The 17,777-nt window shown below is 36.0% G+C and overlaps 2 protein-coding genes and 1 non-coding gene across 3 annotated transcripts; 2 read left to right on the top strand and 1 right to left on the bottom strand.

Annotated features, from left to right (window-relative positions):
- Positions 1 to 175: 175 nt before the first annotated feature.
- LOC100248711 (uncharacterized) lies at positions 176 to 7,687 on the bottom strand. The gene is made up of 6 exons (XM_002279935.5): positions 7,430 to 7,687; positions 6,559 to 6,686; positions 5,780 to 5,949; positions 2,247 to 2,324; positions 899 to 1,043; positions 176 to 709 (listed from the first exon to the last, which is right to left on the bottom strand). The coding sequence occupies exons 1-6, from the start codon at positions 7,536 to 7,538 to the stop codon at positions 296 to 298; spliced, it is 1,044 nt and encodes a 347-aa protein (XP_002279971.1). The 5' UTR covers positions 7,539 to 7,687; the 3' UTR covers positions 176 to 295.
- An 88-nt stretch (positions 7,688 to 7,775) lies between these two features.
- On the top strand, positions 7,776 to 14,267 carry LOC100253742 (AUGMIN subunit 4). Its single transcript, XM_002279979.4, has 13 exons — positions 7,776 to 8,045; positions 8,840 to 8,887; positions 9,043 to 9,168; positions 9,666 to 10,016; positions 10,238 to 10,337; positions 10,827 to 10,872; positions 11,436 to 11,529; positions 11,755 to 11,826; positions 11,987 to 12,045; positions 12,883 to 12,951; positions 13,034 to 13,085; positions 13,767 to 13,844; positions 13,915 to 14,267. The coding sequence occupies exons 1-13, from the start codon at positions 7,905 to 7,907 to the stop codon at positions 13,990 to 13,992; spliced, it is 1,314 nt and encodes a 437-aa protein (XP_002280015.1). The 5' UTR covers positions 7,776 to 7,904; the 3' UTR covers positions 13,993 to 14,267.
- A 922-nt stretch (positions 14,268 to 15,189) lies between these two features.
- LOC100248645 (uncharacterized) lies at positions 15,190 to 17,033 on the top strand. Its single transcript, XR_009465238.1, has 2 exons — positions 15,190 to 15,677; positions 16,804 to 17,033. It is a non-coding gene; the product is annotated as an uncharacterized LOC100248645 (transcript).
- Positions 17,034 to 17,777: the final 744 nt, after the last annotated feature.

Below are 17,777 nucleotides of genomic sequence, written 5' to 3'. Positions count from 1 at the left end.
TTTTAATTATATTTGATTTTTTTTTATATTTTTCATAGGACAACCAAACATGAAAAAATCATTTTCTTTTGCATTTTTTTTTTTGCATTTTTTTTTCCTTTGTATTTTTCGGGAACCAAACATAACCTTATTGTTTCTGGTAAATTTCTGGTTACGGTATAGAAAATCCCGAAAATTTTAACAAACCTCGCCATCTTCATCATTATTCAAACATATTTTACAGTTTTCGTAATATACAGGCATTAAAATAAAAAAATATAATTAAAATAGGCAATGAACATTGGAAGCCTACCAACTAATTCCGACCATGTAGAGACTTGCTGGCTTGTGAGGCCAGAGCTAATGCCTTTGCCCTTGTGCTTGTCATCACCCACTCCCTCTCTGCCCTCCGCAAGTGTTGCCTTGCATTCTTTGCTCGCTTTGGTGCTAATCGGCTGTCTCTCTCCACAAACGCAAGTCTAAATTTTTCAGCAATGGGCAACTCTGTGGAGCTGGGACTTGACGGAGCTGTTGGTCTTGCTGTAAACCCACTAACCGCCCATGTTCGGGGATCAATATCCTTAACAATGGGCTCATCCAGTGCTACGTTTGGCAGTGCTTCCACTGGAACCTTGACCCCTCTGAAACCAAAAGGCGATGGCTTTGGGTTTACTATGATGCGTGGGCATTCGGCAGCAAAGCTCTCCAATGAATTGTTATCAATTTTTGGCTGCCAATGGAAGGGAGAAATCACGTCAATTACTGGAGGAGAAGCATCCGAGTATTATATGAAGTGAGTATGCTGTAAACTGGTTTGATAGAGGTACATTGGTAATGAGAAATAACCATGTCTGACAAAGTTGACTTCATAAAATGAGGAAGATAATGCATCTACATGACAGAAGAAGTTCGTTCATACCCACACGAGCCAGCGCAATGACTCTGCACCATGAGCAATCTCTGTGGGATCAAGTTCCTCCCAGGACTCTCCCTCGATATCATTCAGCTTTGGTTTGAAGATACCCAAGCATTGGCGTGCGGTATGGTCACTTCTCGGGCACCCTCTGCAACATTAACTTTGGTTCATTGCCTGTTATGAGGTGTGTACCCCTAATTAAAACCCAAATCTTGGGTCATTCCCACTCTGTGGAATGTCACCGGAAAGCACAACCAAAAAAATAGAAAGTACTATGGCCAAGTGATAGGTACTAATCATCTTCTATGTTTGTCTCCAACAACATATCCATTAACATGATTTTGGAACCTGTTGTGCTCCATGCACACAAAATGAACTAAAACCAGAACATTTGTACTAATTCCTTTACTTCACACACTACTAGTAAAATTTTCATTTTTTTTTTCTTCTTTTTTAAACAGTTATGATAAACTGGCTTTCTGCTCTTTCATTTCCTTTATATTCGTTTCTTGTCTTTTCATTTTAGAAAATAACATGGTATCAAATCCACATTGTTAACAGTGGGTAAGTCTGTTGAGAATGGTTAGTAGTAGAGATCTCAAAACATTTGAATATTAACAAATGTTGGTACCAAATTACCATTATGTATTATCAGATAGAAAGATACCTCTGACAGAAGCTACAGTAGGAAGAAACATAGTAAGTAGTTCCATATTTAATATAATTGCTTTATGGTTGGAGGATCACGAGAAATTCTGAAAATGCATTCTTCCAATTTTGGCTAGTAGCATACTACAAATTCTAAAGTATAACAGGTTTTTAGTAGACCAAAACCTCAAATGTTTTCATCATTTTTTTCTCATAGTTCACACTCACCCAATCCCCCCTTCCACATCACCCCTACCCAAGATCAACAGTTTTAAACATCATGGTCAAAGATTGGCAATATGAAGCACAGTTCTGGCATATTCCTAGAACATGAACTACTTTAGTTTTATTTGTTCATTTTGCATATCCTCACCAGATCATATTTCTTTATTGCTCAAAGCTTGTACAAGTAACGGAGCAAAAAGTAGAGAAGCAAATGAGATGTTTCTAGTGTGAGGAACTGATCATTATATCATAGAAAATGAGATTTTTCTAGTGTGCAGGAATGATCATTATAACATATATAATCATTTTTAACAAATCAGAATTTTCTCAGTTGGATGAATAGGAAAAGAACAGAGAACAAAAAAGTTTCAAATGTATGTAAGGTAGCACCATTAAAAGCTTTCCACATCCACAACTCAGCATGTACAGAGAGATTACAGTCAAAATTCAAAATATTATAATTCAAGGAAGAGTGTACCCGCATCTCAATGTCTCTAAGGAATGACAATGCCACACAAGCTCGGAAACACCAGCTGCAGTGACTTTGCTGCATCGGCTGCATAGCATTTGCAGCAATATAATTGAAGATTTTGAAATGGGTTTGAGAGCACAGGTATGCTATTAGCCAGTAGCTTAAAAGTACCACAATTACACAGTAGCTGAAGCAATCAACACTCAAATAACAGTTCAATAACAAAGCAATTTGCCAGGCATAATCTAGCACCCTCAAATACACAAATCTACATTCACTAACCAAAATGATTTAATTTTTCCACATGCAGGTTGCTTTTAAAATTGTCCACAAATACTTCTACTATTCAGAACACAGTGAACCATGGAGCTATTGCTTTTTTAATTTAAGTGGAAAGTTTAGCAAGTAGGCTGTAATGAAAGAAACATTGTGGAGGCAGAAATCAAGAGAAATATGGCTAAGGGACAGGGATAAAAACACCAAATCCTCCCATACAACGGCTAATGTGTGTGGAAGAAGAAACTTATCGGTTGAAGTCAAAGTAAATGGGGAATGGCTAAATGCGGATGTGGATATAAAAGAGGAGGCGTCTAGGCTTTTTATACTCTCTTGCCTAAATCAAGGGATTGGAAACCCATTAGTGAGATGAACTTTGAAGCAATGGGGAGTGAGGATTCTAGGAGCCTAGAGATTTGGTTTTATGAGGAGGAAGCTTATGGCACCTTGTCCAATTTATGTGAGGACAAATCTCCATGGTTTGATGGTTTCACTATGGCATTATGGCAATTATGTTGAGACTTTGTAAAGCACGAGGCGATGAGTATTTCTAGGGATTTATATGATAATGACTCTTTTAAGAGAAGCTTAAACATCACTTTCCTAGTCTTGATTCTGAAGAAAGGCAACAGAGGACTTGAAAGATTTTAGATGCATTAACTTACTCAATTTATAAGCTCTAGGCAAAAGTCCTGGCTAATAGGCTAAAAAATGTGGTGGAAAAGTGACATCAACTTATGAACATGCTTTCATGGAGGGTAGACAAATTGTGAATGCAATGCTCATTGCAAATGAAGACAAAGATTCAAGGTAAAAGAATGCCAATGGTGGGGTTATTTGAGAGTTGGACATCAAGAAGGTGTATAATTATATTAATTTGAACTTCTTGATTTCGGTCTTGGAAAATATGGATTTTCAAAAAAATGGGTCATATGGTTCAAATTGTACATTTCCTAGGCAAAATTCTTTGTTTTTGTTAATGAGACACTCTTTGTTTTTTTTTTTTTTTTAGAGCCCTAGGGGATTGAGGTAGGGAGTTCCCTTATCCCCTTATTCATATTAGCTACGGAGGCACTTAAGGCTAGAGAAGGAGGCTTCCTTTTGGGCCTCAAGGTGGGTAGTACAGGGAAGGGCCCAAATTAACCCATCTTTTGTTTGTTGATGATACTCTAATTTTCTATGATGCTAATCAAGAGTAAGTAGAGTGTCTAAGTTGGATTTTCATGTGATTTGAGGTAATATGTAGTTTAAATAGCAACTTGGAGAAAAGCAAACTAATTTTGGTTGGGGCAATTGCTCATGTAGGGAAATTAGCTTTTTGTGTTGTGTTATAGGGTGGGAAATCTACCCACTGCATACTTCTTTTTTTATAAGGAAAAGTATAGTATTACGAAGAGGTGCTAAAATAGTGACTCAAGATGTATAGAACAAAAAGGGAAACACTCGCCCCCTAACATCTGAAACAAAAAACTGTCTACAAAGATCTACCCACTACATACTTAAGCCAACCTTTGGGAGCTCCCACAAAACAACGATGGTATGTGACGTAGTATGGTAGAGATTTCAGAAAAGGCCAGCTATATGGAAGAGACAATACCTCTCACAAGGAGGGAAACTTACTATGATTAAAAATACACTATTTAGTCCTCAAATTTATTTCATGTTTCTATTGTCATTCCAAGAAATGTGAACTTACTTGAATAGATCCAAAATAATTTCTTTTGGCATCATGAGGTGCTTGAGAAAAAACCTCATTAGGTTATTTGAGCCATTGTTTGCTCTAATAAAAAGAAATAGGGTCTCAACATCAGGAATCTATCAATTTTGAACAAAGCTCTCCTTTGCAAGTGGAGTTAGAGATTCATAACAGTTAAAGAATCCTTTTGAAACAGGTTATAGTAGAAAAAGTTTGGAGAAGAGAGGGAATGGTGCTCTAGGAGAGTGAGAGATGGCTATGGAGTGGGGCTATGGAAGAATATTGGAAATGGATGGGAGAGCTTTAAAAGGATATCTCACTTATAGTTGGCAATGGAAAAAGGATTAAAGTTTGGAAAGATAAATGGTGTGAAGACCTACCTTTGAAAGAGTCTTTCCTAACACTATTCTTTATAAACATTGCTAAAAATTCTTATAGTAGAAGTGTTAGAGCATGCAAGGGAGAGAAATCAGTGGAGTTCCAACTTCTCAAGGCAGCTTAATGATTAGGAACTTGAAGGTGTGATGAACTTTTTATGGAGATTGCCAATAAACTTAATAAGGGGTGGTAATGATAGAATGGGTAAAAAAGAATCCAAAGATGGCAAGTTCTCCATCAAATCTTTGTACTCTTGAACCCAAGTTAGAAGGGGGTCTTTTCCTACAATAATAATTTGGAATCCCTAAGCTCCTAGAAAGTGAGTTTTTTTTGCTTAGGAAACAGCATGGGTAGGATTTTGATGATTGATCAACTCAAATTAAGGGAATGAATAATGCTCAATAGATGTTTTATGCGTAAAAATGAAGAAGAATTAGTTGATCACATGCTCTTTTATTGTCCTAAAGCAAGTATCTAATGCCAACTGGTTTTTTCTCTATTTAGAGCAGCTTGGTTGTTGCATTGTATAGTGAAAGAAACCCTACTGAGTTATCATGGATCTTTTGTGGAAAGAAATGGAAAAAGACTTAAGGGTCGCTCTTTTATGCCTGTTGTGGACTCTATAGGAAGAAAGACATAGGAGGTCTTTCACATGTGTTGAATAGTCTAACCAAGGAATCGAATTTGCTTTCATGAACAATTTTTTGGAATGGGCTACAATGTATATAATTGATCATTCGTTAACCATGATAAACTTTTTTGATTGGCTAAGCTCCAAGTAAGAAGAGTGAGCTGTTTTTTCCTTTTTTCTTTTGCTTGCCTAATGGTGCCCTATCATATATATATCATGTGTACTTTCATGTGTCCTTCACTTAGGTGCTATTATATATTCCTTTTTGCTATCACAAAAAATAAACATAAAAGTGGCACATCTAGAAAGGCAACATGTTACACTTGCAATCCCACTGTGCTGCATATGAACCTTTCTATATATATTTCTATATTTACTTGGTAAAATGATAGGTATTCTCTAAAGGTAACAAGGTTTGTGCTGCATATCCTAGAAGGCACCATGTGCAAAGGCAGATTCTTTCCCTTAATATCTTTGATCCTGATAATCTCTGCTAAACCATCAGTTGGCTCATTGGTTAGACGTAGCTAAAGGATGACAAAATTCAAAAATTCATACCTTATATCTACAGCTCGGAGAACTTTGCATCTCTCTGCCACCTTTGCCAAACCAAAATCAGAAACATCTGAACCAGAGATATCAAGGATTTCCCATGAACTTTCGGCCAATGAGATGATGACATCATCATTAAGTAACTGTCTTCTCCTAGCAATTGCTGCCATTGCCATCTGTAGTTCAATGACACAAACTTAAAAAATAAGAATAAAATAATAAAAGGATCTCTTAAAGAAGAACTTATGTAAAGAGTGAAACTTGTAAATTGCACCACCACAAAGCCTTTGGTGTTCTATTATTATTATTATTATTATTATTTTTTAAATTCCTACCAGTTTGCATCAATTCCTCAGTTTGATCTGACCTGCATGTCATTGCAACTAATGAATTCAACTAAGTGAGAACCTCCGGGAATAGACCATAGCAAAGTGCACTTCGAACATATATCTTGGAATATAAGTCAAGCGCAGTTTTTATTAGTTAGTCCCACAACTACATGCCCAAGTATCTTTGGGTTTTCTTGGAGCCAAATTGATGTTCTTACAAATAGTGTTTAATAAATATGAATGGTTAGGTGCATAAACATGCTAAACATATATATCTTAATTTCATTGGTTTCTCTAATGAATAGTCATGCAAATTGACATATTTGTAGAATTATGTAACATGTATTATTGAATATTGTCTTAGGACCCCTTTCATTGAGACATGCATATTTTTAAGGTCAAACATATAACAAAACACCAAATTAAGAATCTTTCCATGATTATTCATCAAATGACCTTAGTATCTGCTGGAAAGTTCACCGCAATCTCACCCAAGTCCCCAATGATATCCTCAAAATGCTTCCCTACAACTCCGAGGCACAGACTTTCCAAACTTGGAGGCTTTGTCTTCTCAATAGGTGATCCTGCAACAAACAAACTCAATATTAAGCTCATAACCGTCCCTACTCAAAGTCTATCATAAGAGAAACCCTAACAAGATGCTGTTTGGTTGCTTAGAAACCTGAAGAAAATAACCGGGAAAAAAATTGAAACTAATCGAAACCGCAATCCCCATCCTCCCACCGCAGCAAAAAAATTAAAATTAAAACACCAACGTGAGCAAAATAGTTATACGTAGAGACCTAATTCAGCTGGTCAATTATGTTTCCTTTCCAAACAAGCAACAAGCCAAAGGAAAAAAAAACGCACAAGCTTCAAGTTTCAATCTTTTTTTTCCTCCTCGTCTCTCTTTTCTTCTAGTTTGTAAGCCCAAAAAAGAAAAGAAAAAAAAAAACAATTGTTCTACATGATAAAATCGACATTGAGTTAAAAAATTCGAAAGGAAAAATAAGCTATTTAACAGGAACAGTAGCACCGACTCATCAACTCTATATGTCTGCAAACTCAAAATCCAATCCTAACAGAAACCCTAACACGATTCTATTTTATTGCTAAGAAACCAAACCGTAAACAAGCTACCAAGTAAGCCAAATAATCATACAAAGACACTTAATCCAGCTGATCATTTTATTTTCTTGAAACCAAAACAACCAAGAAAAGAAAACACACAAAAGCTTAAAATTTCCATTTCCTTTTCTTTTCCTCTAGTTTCTCAGCAACCAATCAGTACGTAAACGGGAAATTTAGACATGGAGAGAAAGGTAACTGGAGGATTGAAAAGTCGGAGGGATGACGGAAGGCTTGGATTTGGAAATGGGACTGAGATGGAGTTTCTGAAACGACGTCGTTAGGCTCTTCTCGTTGCCCTTTTCCATCACAATTCTCCGACACCCAGATCGGTCTGTGATTTTCCCCAATTTCGGACGGGTGTAAATCCGAAATTTCCCCCTTTTTATAGAAGAATACGCCAATTTACAATTTTACCCCTCTAAGGGAGTGTTTGGTTGCGCTTTATTTAAATTTATATATTGTATCATTGAAAATATAGACAATGACCTATATTTAATTTTCTTATTATTTTTCTTGAAATTATAAATAAACAATTACGAAGGTTTTTAAAGAGGGGTTCAGGGCAATTTGGTAAAAGAAACTGCTCTCCTCTTCTTCTAGCTGAAGGCCGGCGAAGAACTGGAGGATAAATTCGAATTTAAGACGAAATTGCCCTTGGCTGGGTCCAAAAAATGGCGAAGGGACTGCAGCAGCAGGCCGGAGGGCAAAATCTTCCGGCGGACGTGACGGCGCTGATTGATCAACTGGAGCGGCACTGCTTGGCTCCTGATGGGTCTCTCGTCTCCAAATCTGCCTACTACGATCTCCAATTGGTACCTCAGAAACAGAAAAAAAAAAAACTCTTCTTTCATTTTTACTCTCTGTTTGGTTGCTGAGAAAATGGAGAAAAGATAGGGAAATGCAAGTGAAGATTTGAATAGTTTTTAAAATCTACTGGATTTGAAAATGCATTGAAATGTTAGGTTGGAAACTTCTATTTTTTCTCTCGAGGTTTCCGGGGATCAAAAGAGTGTTGATGTGATTCATAAATTATGTTCGTAGACTGGTTTGGATTGCTACAATTGAGCGTTGTTTACCTCGTATTGGTTTTTTATCTTGTTCAATTTTCCTCTGGTTGCTGAGTAATTATAGGAAAATGATATGATTTGAGTAATTGATTTAAAACTAAAATAAAAGTTCAAAATTTTGGTTTTATTTTTTCAATTTTCTTCTAGTTTTTGGGTAGCCACACATAGGTTGATGGGAGAAATTGGAAGTACTACAACGGAGCATTATCTGCCTCAGATTGATCTGTTATTTCACTCTCTTTCTGTTTGGTTGTTGGGAAAAATAAGAAGAAGAAATTTGAAATTTGAATTGTAGGTTTTTAGTTGTTTGGGGCCTGAGAAACCAAAAGCTCCACTCAGCTGGTATTGTAGAGTTATTTGGCTTACATGAGGCTAGGTTTGCATGGTCTGGACGCCAAAATGAAAAAAAATATAAATTTGTTTTCCTCAGTTTCTGTGCTACCAGAGAAGGGCCAGTCTCAGTTCATAATTTACATTATTCCATCTTATTAAAACGACAATGATTAGATATTATTTCTCTTTGTGGATTGATATTGCAGGCAAGAGAGGAGATGGCAAGAGAGAGGCTTCGCTATTTTGAAGCCATGGTAAAGTTCTTTTAAATATATATATATATTTGAGGTTTTAAACTTGTTTTGTAGAATTTGGGTTTGTGTTTTTTAATTTTTTAATATTTGATTGAATGAATTGTTCTTATTAGTTCATTTATACCAAATGTGGTGTTTTTGGTGGGTGACATAAGGCAATCTACTGCGAAGCAATTGCAATGGTGGAAGAGTATCAACAGGCTGTGTCAGTGGCAAATCTTGGAGGAATTCGGGATGTTCAGGGACTATATCCACAACTAGGCTTGAAGAATTCTCCTCAGGTTTTGATTTCCTTTCACTTGGAATTTTCTTACTTTAAGAAGAAAGTTAACAGTCGTGTTCAGTAAACGGTTTCAATTCTAGTCCAGACAAAATATTGTATTTATGTATCATGTAATCCTTATTAAAGTAGAGGAAGACAATGGGAAGTATTCAATTAGTTTGGTCTTATTGGCCATAATTATATATCATATGATTGAAGCTACCATCTTTTTATTTATATAATGCAAGTGGATGTGGCACATGCCATGCAAAATGTAATATAAGATACATAAGGTGACACTAGATGGAATTCTAAAAGGGAATGTGGTGAAGCTACGTTTTGGCATTGATTGCATGGTTATCAGAATATATAATAGAAAGCTAATGAGTAATTTTCTTCAATAGGAGGTCAAATATTGCATTTCTTTTTCAGGTATGATAGTGTTGGTTATTCTTGCCAGACAATTGTATGGCTTTGAATTAACAGAATCGAGCTAAAATATGTAATAAACTTCAGGTTTATGAAACTCTAGAGCATCGACTGGTTGTTGCAGAAGCAGCTCAAAGATTGAGGCTTCCTCTTATTTCCAAAGATGGTGAAATTCATGAGGAAGAAATTGAGAAATGGAGTATAATGTCACGAAGCTCTCTTGATAGTACAAGTACCAGCATCACAATCAGTTCAAGCTCAAATTCCACTAACTATACAAATAGTTCTGTTAATATCACAGCAGAAAGGGCAAGTAATGCACTTTCTCTTGGTACTGATACATCAGAACCTGAAGTTGGTGGTGTTCCCAACCGCTTTCTAGGAATAACACCTGCTTATTTATGGCAAACTCAGCTCCAACAAACACCCTTATCAATGGTATGATATTCCATATAGTGATAAAATATGAAATGCTTATAATAAGGTTCTTGTTTTCTGAAATTATTATCCGTATCGACCTGCATGAGGGTTACTGAATGTTCTGTTGTTGGGTTGAGTGTTTGGCTCTAATGTCGTTTCTTCTCTTTTCTCTTCTTTAATTATTAGGAATTAAAGTGAGTTCTGACATTTGAAAACTTCTCTTCACTTTGCAATTGTAGGATATGACAGACTACCAGATGTCACTTTCTCGTGAGATTGAGTCACGTTTAAAAGCTAAATGTGACAAGTTGGCTGACGTTTTTGTAATGGATGACATTGGTAGGTCTTATGTAATCTGTCTGTTGATGCACAGATGTGCACCCCTCCTTCCCTTTTCATCCCTTCTACAGTTCTATGTGTATATGTGTGTTGTAGAATTTATTTGTGTGTGTGTGTGTATAAAGTTTGTACACCTCTAGCTTTAGCATCCCTCAGTAACATGGGGGCTATGTCTGTGATCACCTTTTATGATAAGTAGCCTCTGTTTGATCATGTTCCATCTGACCTAAAAATGGTTTTGATCTTCATGTTAAGATTGTTGATCTGGATCTTACCATTATGGTGATTCAGGTCCAAAATAATGAGATCAACTGCCATAATGCATGAATTTTTCAGGTGTCTTTTGCGGTTAATGATTGAGGGAGGGCTATCTATTCTTGAAAATAGGTTACACATATACTAATTTTGTTTAACAAGGAACTAGTAGCAAGATTTGCCTATAAATAAAATTGTTATGTGAATAAAGTTAGGCCTCCTTTGGTGCTGCAGATTCTTCATCACGTACTCAAAACTCAAGTGCTCGGCTTCCAGAAAGGTATGAGATTCTCTTTTTAGAATTATCTAGACATTTTCCTTTGTGTGGATCACATAAGGAGATGCTATTTTCTGATCACTAGCTGTTCTACATAAAATATGATCTCAGTGGTGAAATTTCATCCTTGTTCTGTACGCTTGTATTTTTTTTAGATGATTTAAATTTAAAAGGTTTGATGGTTCAACAGCTGCTCTGAGATTTAACCTGTGGATTCTAGTCCTAAAAAACCTGTATTGATGCCTGCAACTCAGTTCATAATTCACAACATGGACAAGGTTAAATTTGGGAATGGCTGATTTCATAACTGTTAATCTGCCACTTCCCTTTCCAGACCTTAGTTATTGGTTTTAACTTGATGGATAGTTTTGGTTGTTAGAACATAGAAGGTAACTAGATGAAAATTGGATGATCAGAACTAAGAAGGTTTTCTTCCATTGGGGAGGGACAAAAATGTGAAGGGGGAAAGGGATTTCTCAGATAACGAAAGACATGCACAGAGGGTTCCGTTAACGGATCATTTCCCTTTTAAGCCTGTTAACTCCTCTCATTTTTCATTCAATCAGGGTGAAGTTAATCATTGAGGAGATTGAAAGGGAAGAAGCTGCTTTGCGGGAGGACCTCTATTCTGCTGATAGAAAGTTTGCAGAATACTACAATGTATGTATATCTGTTCTTTGTTTCAAACTTATTCTAGTGTTGATTACTTGTTTTCTAATGTATATCTCTCCCTCTCCCTCTCCCTCTCTGTCCCAGTTTGTGTGAGTCTTAACGTATGTGTCTCAGTGTGTTTTTGTTACTTTATTGTGTAAATTTCATTATCATAAAATGGGGAATATGTGCATTGTGATACTATGTGACCTGTGATTCATTTTGCCCCACTAGGTCTTAGAGCAGATACTTGGAGTGCTTATTAAGCTTGTCAAAGATTTGAAATTGCAACATCAACATAAATATGTAAGTTTCTCCATTTTAGTTCATTCTAATGTTTAAAGATGTATTTGAGTATCATAATTAACATTATGCTTTGTGTCTGGTAAATCCAATTTCTTTATGATTATGTTCTTTTTTCCTTGGAGGAACTTTGAAACTTATTATATCTTGCTTTCTTTTATAGGATGAACTACAAAAAACTTGGCTATGTAAAAGGTGTGAGACCATGAGTGCAAAATTGAGGTTTGTTGCTTCAGCTGCTATTTTCTGTTTGTTGCTGCATGACATTAGTATTGCTTAGCCTTCATTCTTTCATTTTTAATTCAGAAAATTCTTTGCAAAGTTAAGCAAAAAGCAATCTCTAAGAATTGAGAGTAAGTTAATTGTTTGAAGCTTGTAAAAGGGTTTTTGAATGAAAGAAAAACACACCAAAATTATGATAACAGCCCCCTCTGTGCAATTGAAGTGGCTAATCAATGACACCATTTCCATCTGCAAATGTTGCCTCAACCTGTGTGTAGTGGACTAAGGTTAGGTTCTGTATTCTTGGTTTTCCATATTCCAAGTATGCCCATAGTTTGGGAACTAGAAGCAATGCACATGCTTTGCTTGTGTCATTTATCAATAAATTAACAAAAGTTGCATTATCAATAAATTAAAAAGAAGACATAGATGAAGATTACAAAATTTAAAGACCTGAAGTAACAGAGGAGGTTAAGGGATAAAAAAGTTATAGTTAGTTATTTTTGAGAGACTGTTAAAGAACCGAGGAGAGAGGAGCATCATGTTCACTTTCTTTTTAGTAGAAACAGGAATTTTGATTTTAGTGGTATTTGTTGTTTTGACATAATTTCTTTCATATTATTGAATATGAAACAGCCTTGGGATTACTACCGATCAGCTCTATGGCATTTACTTGTCCTCCAGCTCATTATATGAACCAAGTTATTTATATGTATCATATTTGCTGCAAATTGTTGGTTTTAAGTGCCATTGGTAGATAATGTTTGATTTATATATATGATGAAAATCATGTGCTAATTATGTTTAACAGCCCCTTCCATCTGATTATTATCTTAGGGTTTTGGAGCATATTCTCCTCCTTGAAACTTACACTCAGGATTCGATACCGGCACTCCATAAAATAAGGTGTTAACAAATGACATTTTTCAGTTATATATTCAGCTTCGATTCAAATATGGGCATTGATCAGGCTGACTCTTGTTTGCAGGAAGTATCTTCTTGAGGCTACAGAAGAAGCTTCAATTGCATACAATAAAGCAGTATGTTTCTCCCTTCCTGTGATTTGAGTACACATCAATCCTTGGGTCCCATTTTGTCCTCTTCACTCAACGTGTGTGGGTTGCATAAACTTGATGCACCAACATGAAAAAATATAAATCAATTTAAAAATATATATATATGACAGGCTTCTAAGAACTTTGTTGACTATTGGTAGAAGTGTTCTTTTGGAGGGAGTCATTGATGGTGGAAGAGCCATTGGCTTGGATGCTAAGGCATTTTGGTCCTGTTTTTAATAGAATAAAATACCTGAATTAATTGCTGAGTTCTATATCACTTGGCCTTAGCAATGTGACATTGTTGATATTGCAAATCTAGGTAATTAAACGCATTAGGACCTGCATTCAGCCATTCCGCAATGTCAGCAATGATTATAGTTCTCTTTCTTCTTTAAACATCGTCACTATCCAGAATCCTAGACTTCACTGATTCATTAATTCCCTCTCTTAATTAATCATTATTTTCCAATAATACATGAGGAAAACTTCCCTATTATTAAAACAGTGAATTGTTTTTCTTTTCTGACAAGATTAAGAAGCTGAGTTCAAATTAACAATATCTAATCAATTCCTGCCCATTGCACTACAACCTTTACACCCTGCCACAATTGCATCCCACCAACCCCATTACTGAATATCTTACCCTTTCGATTTTTGTACCAGGTGACACGCCTTAGAGAGTACCAAGGTGTTGATCCTCACTTTGATACAATTGCAAGGCAGTATCACGAAATTGTAAAGGTAACCAAATTTGCTTACCTTAATTCTTCCCTGGTGACTGTTGCAGTTCTAATCTTGAGTTTCCTCGCAGAAATTGGAGAACATGCAATGGACGATACACCAAGTCGAAATGGACCTCAAACGTCTACCTGATCATCCCAGCACATAAAATACTCTGATCCCATATGGTACATCTGCCCAAATGATTTTCTTTTTTTCCTTTTCTTTTCTTTTGTGGCTTCAGACATCAAATGAAATTCATCATCAGTCCATTGAATGTTCTTTCTTTGTGATAGTAAATGGCTGTGAAAAACAAGTGTTTTAGGGCTTTTGTAAGGAGATTCTTGATTTCTCTGCTTGATTCCATTAATTTGGCCAGTGTGTGGAACTGATATGGATCATACATAGAGTTCTATAAAGAAATGAGATACTTTGATGATGACACTCTATATATAGCAATGCTATATACATTGGAATATGTTAACCCTGATGGGTAGTTCAGTTGGTCCGGCCTTGAGTTTGCTCTCCAATGGTTATCAGTTTGAGCCCCTTTAGGGCCATTAGAGGCTTACCTGGTCGTTAACTTCAGGGTCTCGTGGGATTAGTCGAGATGCGCGTAAGCTGGCCCGAACATCCACGGATATTAAAAAATAAAAATATACATTGGAATATGTTATTTGAATGGCTGATCAGCCATATGAGATTTTTCTAAGCGAGATATTTTATTAAGAAGAGAAAGTTTCTCTATATTCAAGTTTTCAACTTTATTTTGTTACTTTATTCCAAGGAGGATGAAAGTTTCTCTATATTCAAGTTTTCAATCTTATCTTGTTACTTTCTTTTGTAAGAGGATAATGAGAATGAGAATTTTCAATCTTATCTTGTAACTTTTTTTTATTCAAAGGACAAAGTTTTAGACATGGTCTCTTGTTTTCAAGCTTTGTATTCAACTTTCTATTTTCATTTTGCAATCTTTTTTTATCAAGAAAAACTTTTTCAAAAGGTGAATAAAAACTAGGGACAATTATGTTTTGAATTGGTTGCATCCAAAAATTAAGTTTTATATCCATAAATTAAAATAAGTTTGAAATAGCAAATAAAAATAATTTATAGATTTTTAATTTATTTTTTATTTTTTATTTTATTATGTTTTTATTTTTATATTTTTTTTCCTTTGTATTTTTTAAAACCAAACATAGCTTAGTTTTCTCTATTATATAAAGATTAAATAAATTTAAAATATATAAATTTTTAATTAATTTTAATTATATCTAATTTTCTTTAAAAAAAATTTATGGTGAAATTAAATATAAAAAAATTATTATTTTTAATATTTTTTTTTCGGAACCACATGATCATAATGAAATTTTAATTTTAAATTAATGTAGAATATATTTTGATGAAATTTTAAATTTAAAAACAATACTTTTGTTATTAACTTATTAGAATGAAATTATACTTATTTTATTAATATACTTTTACAACCGTGGACGTGGAAACTTCTCGAGGCTTTAATCGGGTATTTAAGTAGCAGCGGTCAAATTTGACCTCCCGAGATTGCGAATTTCCCAATAGATTTGGTGTGATCGAATATTAGGGTTAGGGTTTGGTGCGAGTGAGAAGATGATCGAGGTGGTATTGAACGATCGGTTGGGAAAGAAGGTGAGGGTGAAGTGCAACGACGACGACACCATCGGTGACCTCAAGAAGCTGGTGGCTGCTCAGACCGGCACCAGATCCGACAAGATCAGGATTCAGAAGTGGTACACCATTTACAAGGACCACATCACCCTCAAGGACTACGAGATCCACGACGGCATGGGCCTCGAGCTCTACTACAACTAGACCTCCTCCGTATGCCTACTCCTTCAATCTCTCTGTTCTCAATAAATAATTCTAATTTCACATTTTTTTTCCCGATTGAATTCTTGGTCATTAAAAGATGGGTTTCGATGATTACTTCGATTTATGATGTTGAGAAGTTGTATTAAAAACGCTTTTCCCGAATTGTTTCTTTGAATATACCTAGATGCATCGGTGGAATTGTTTTTTTGAAAAATTAGGGTAATTATTGCTTGCTGTTGGCAATCGCTGAATGTTAAATATCAGTACTCATAATGTATTTGGTGAAATTTTTGGTAATTGTGATGATTTGGAGGGTTTTGTCTGGGTAAAGACAAAACATGGAAGCATTTTTCTCCCTCTTAACCAAGCCTAGCGTGTTTCCATATGTCTGGGTAAAGAAAATTAGAGTCTAGGTAAAGACATGGAAAAGATTGTACCTCTTAACCAAGCCTAGCGTGTTTCCATATGGTGTTGTAACGGGAAACATAGAAGCATTTTTCTCCCTTGCACTTTATGTTCTTAATTTTTTAAGAGTCATTAATGTAGTCCATTTTATTTATCGGAATCAAGTTCGAGGAAGAGAGATTGATGAAATCCATCATCTGTCAAGTCGAGCAAGTTTTTGCTGTCTAATGTCCTTTAGATTTGTGCATGAAGGGCAAATTTTGGTTGTTCACTAATAATTTTCAACACTTAAAAAGAACATCATGGATATGGACATGATCCATCTTGCCTATCCAAAAAAAGAAAGGGAATATGGTGCATCTTGTTAATGGATGTTGAAATTAATGGTTATGCATGAAATTGTGTTTTTCTTGGACACTACAAATCGTGCACCTTTGCAATCTTACATAAATCAATTCTGCAACAAGTGAATTGAAATGGTTGTCAACTCTTTGTTGGAATGCTGCTTTTACCTTCTGACTTTATGCTAGACTTTTGTCCTTCCCGAGTAGCTGAAGAATATAGATTTCATGCTTTCATTTACTTACACACATTTGAAAAGGATTCTTGACCCAGTTATTCTGTTACCTCCATGTATGCTGCTTGTGTTTTTTTATTAAGAAACTTGTGGATCTTGTTTAACAGATACTGCTCATTGCAATCTGATATTTTGTGCTTTCCTATTTTGCAGGTCAATAAAAATGCATTGGGGAGCTAGGGGTCTCTCTTTCTGCCTACGGAATATGTGTGTATTAGATCTCTTAAGAAACAATGGAGCTTAGAAACTATTCTTGTGCTCTCCAATTTATCTGTTAATGGATAAGCATGTCTATACTCTTTAAACATACTGCTTACCTGATAACACATATATGTCTGTTACTGCTTATTAGTTCCTGTTTGATGCATGTTCATTACTGCTAATTTGTGCTCTGCCCCCATTAGAGGGATATTACCTTTTCTTTTAGGAGGATTTCTTGTATTGTTCATGGATTTTTTGGGGTTGGTTTAGGACTAGTATTAATCCAGGATGCTGTTTTGGGGCAAACTTTCAACTAGATTCAATCCACTTGAATCAAGCTTTTAGGCTAGGGGATGGGGATAAGATTCTGGATTTCTCATCCAAACTTTCCCTGTGTGATCATCTCATTCCCATCAACACCACAACCATTTTTGCTGAATGTTGTCTTGATCACTCACTTGTTGCCACTAGCTAGTTGCTATCTGAACAAGCAACATGAACCAACTAGTTGACCATGCGTCTGGTGCATCAGTGTGTCTTCCCTACATTGATGTATGAGCCCATGCCATATCAAGGTGCCCATGGCCTGAACATGTATCTAGCTCCCTCTATCAGGTCAAACTCCATAGCAACGAGCCATGGCATTGCGCCCATGGTTGTTCCTGGTGCGTAGGGCATTGCACCCTTGTGTCATGCATAGTCCTTATGGGCCCGAGTCAGCTGCGCATCTAGTGCCCCATCGAAACATGGTGTTGCGCCCATGGTTTCTCCAATTGGCTCGTTGCACAAGGCTTAGGCGCCCTTGTGCTAGCGCGAGGGAGGAGGTAGGCCGCAACAGGCCTCATGCCGTTGTGGCCATAGGGTGCACGCTACACATGTCGTGGAGCCCATGTGTGCATGCTTGAGTGTCGTCCGTGTGGCCTAGG

This window comes from Vitis vinifera, chromosome 19, assembly GCF_030704535.1.
Source record: "Vitis vinifera cultivar Pinot Noir 40024 chromosome 19, ASM3070453v1".
In the NCBI taxonomy this organism is placed as follows: Eukaryota; Viridiplantae; Streptophyta; class Magnoliopsida; order Vitales; family Vitaceae; genus Vitis; species Vitis vinifera.
Note: the sequence above shows the minus strand (reverse complement) of the source record. Positions and strands in the feature narration are given on the sequence as shown.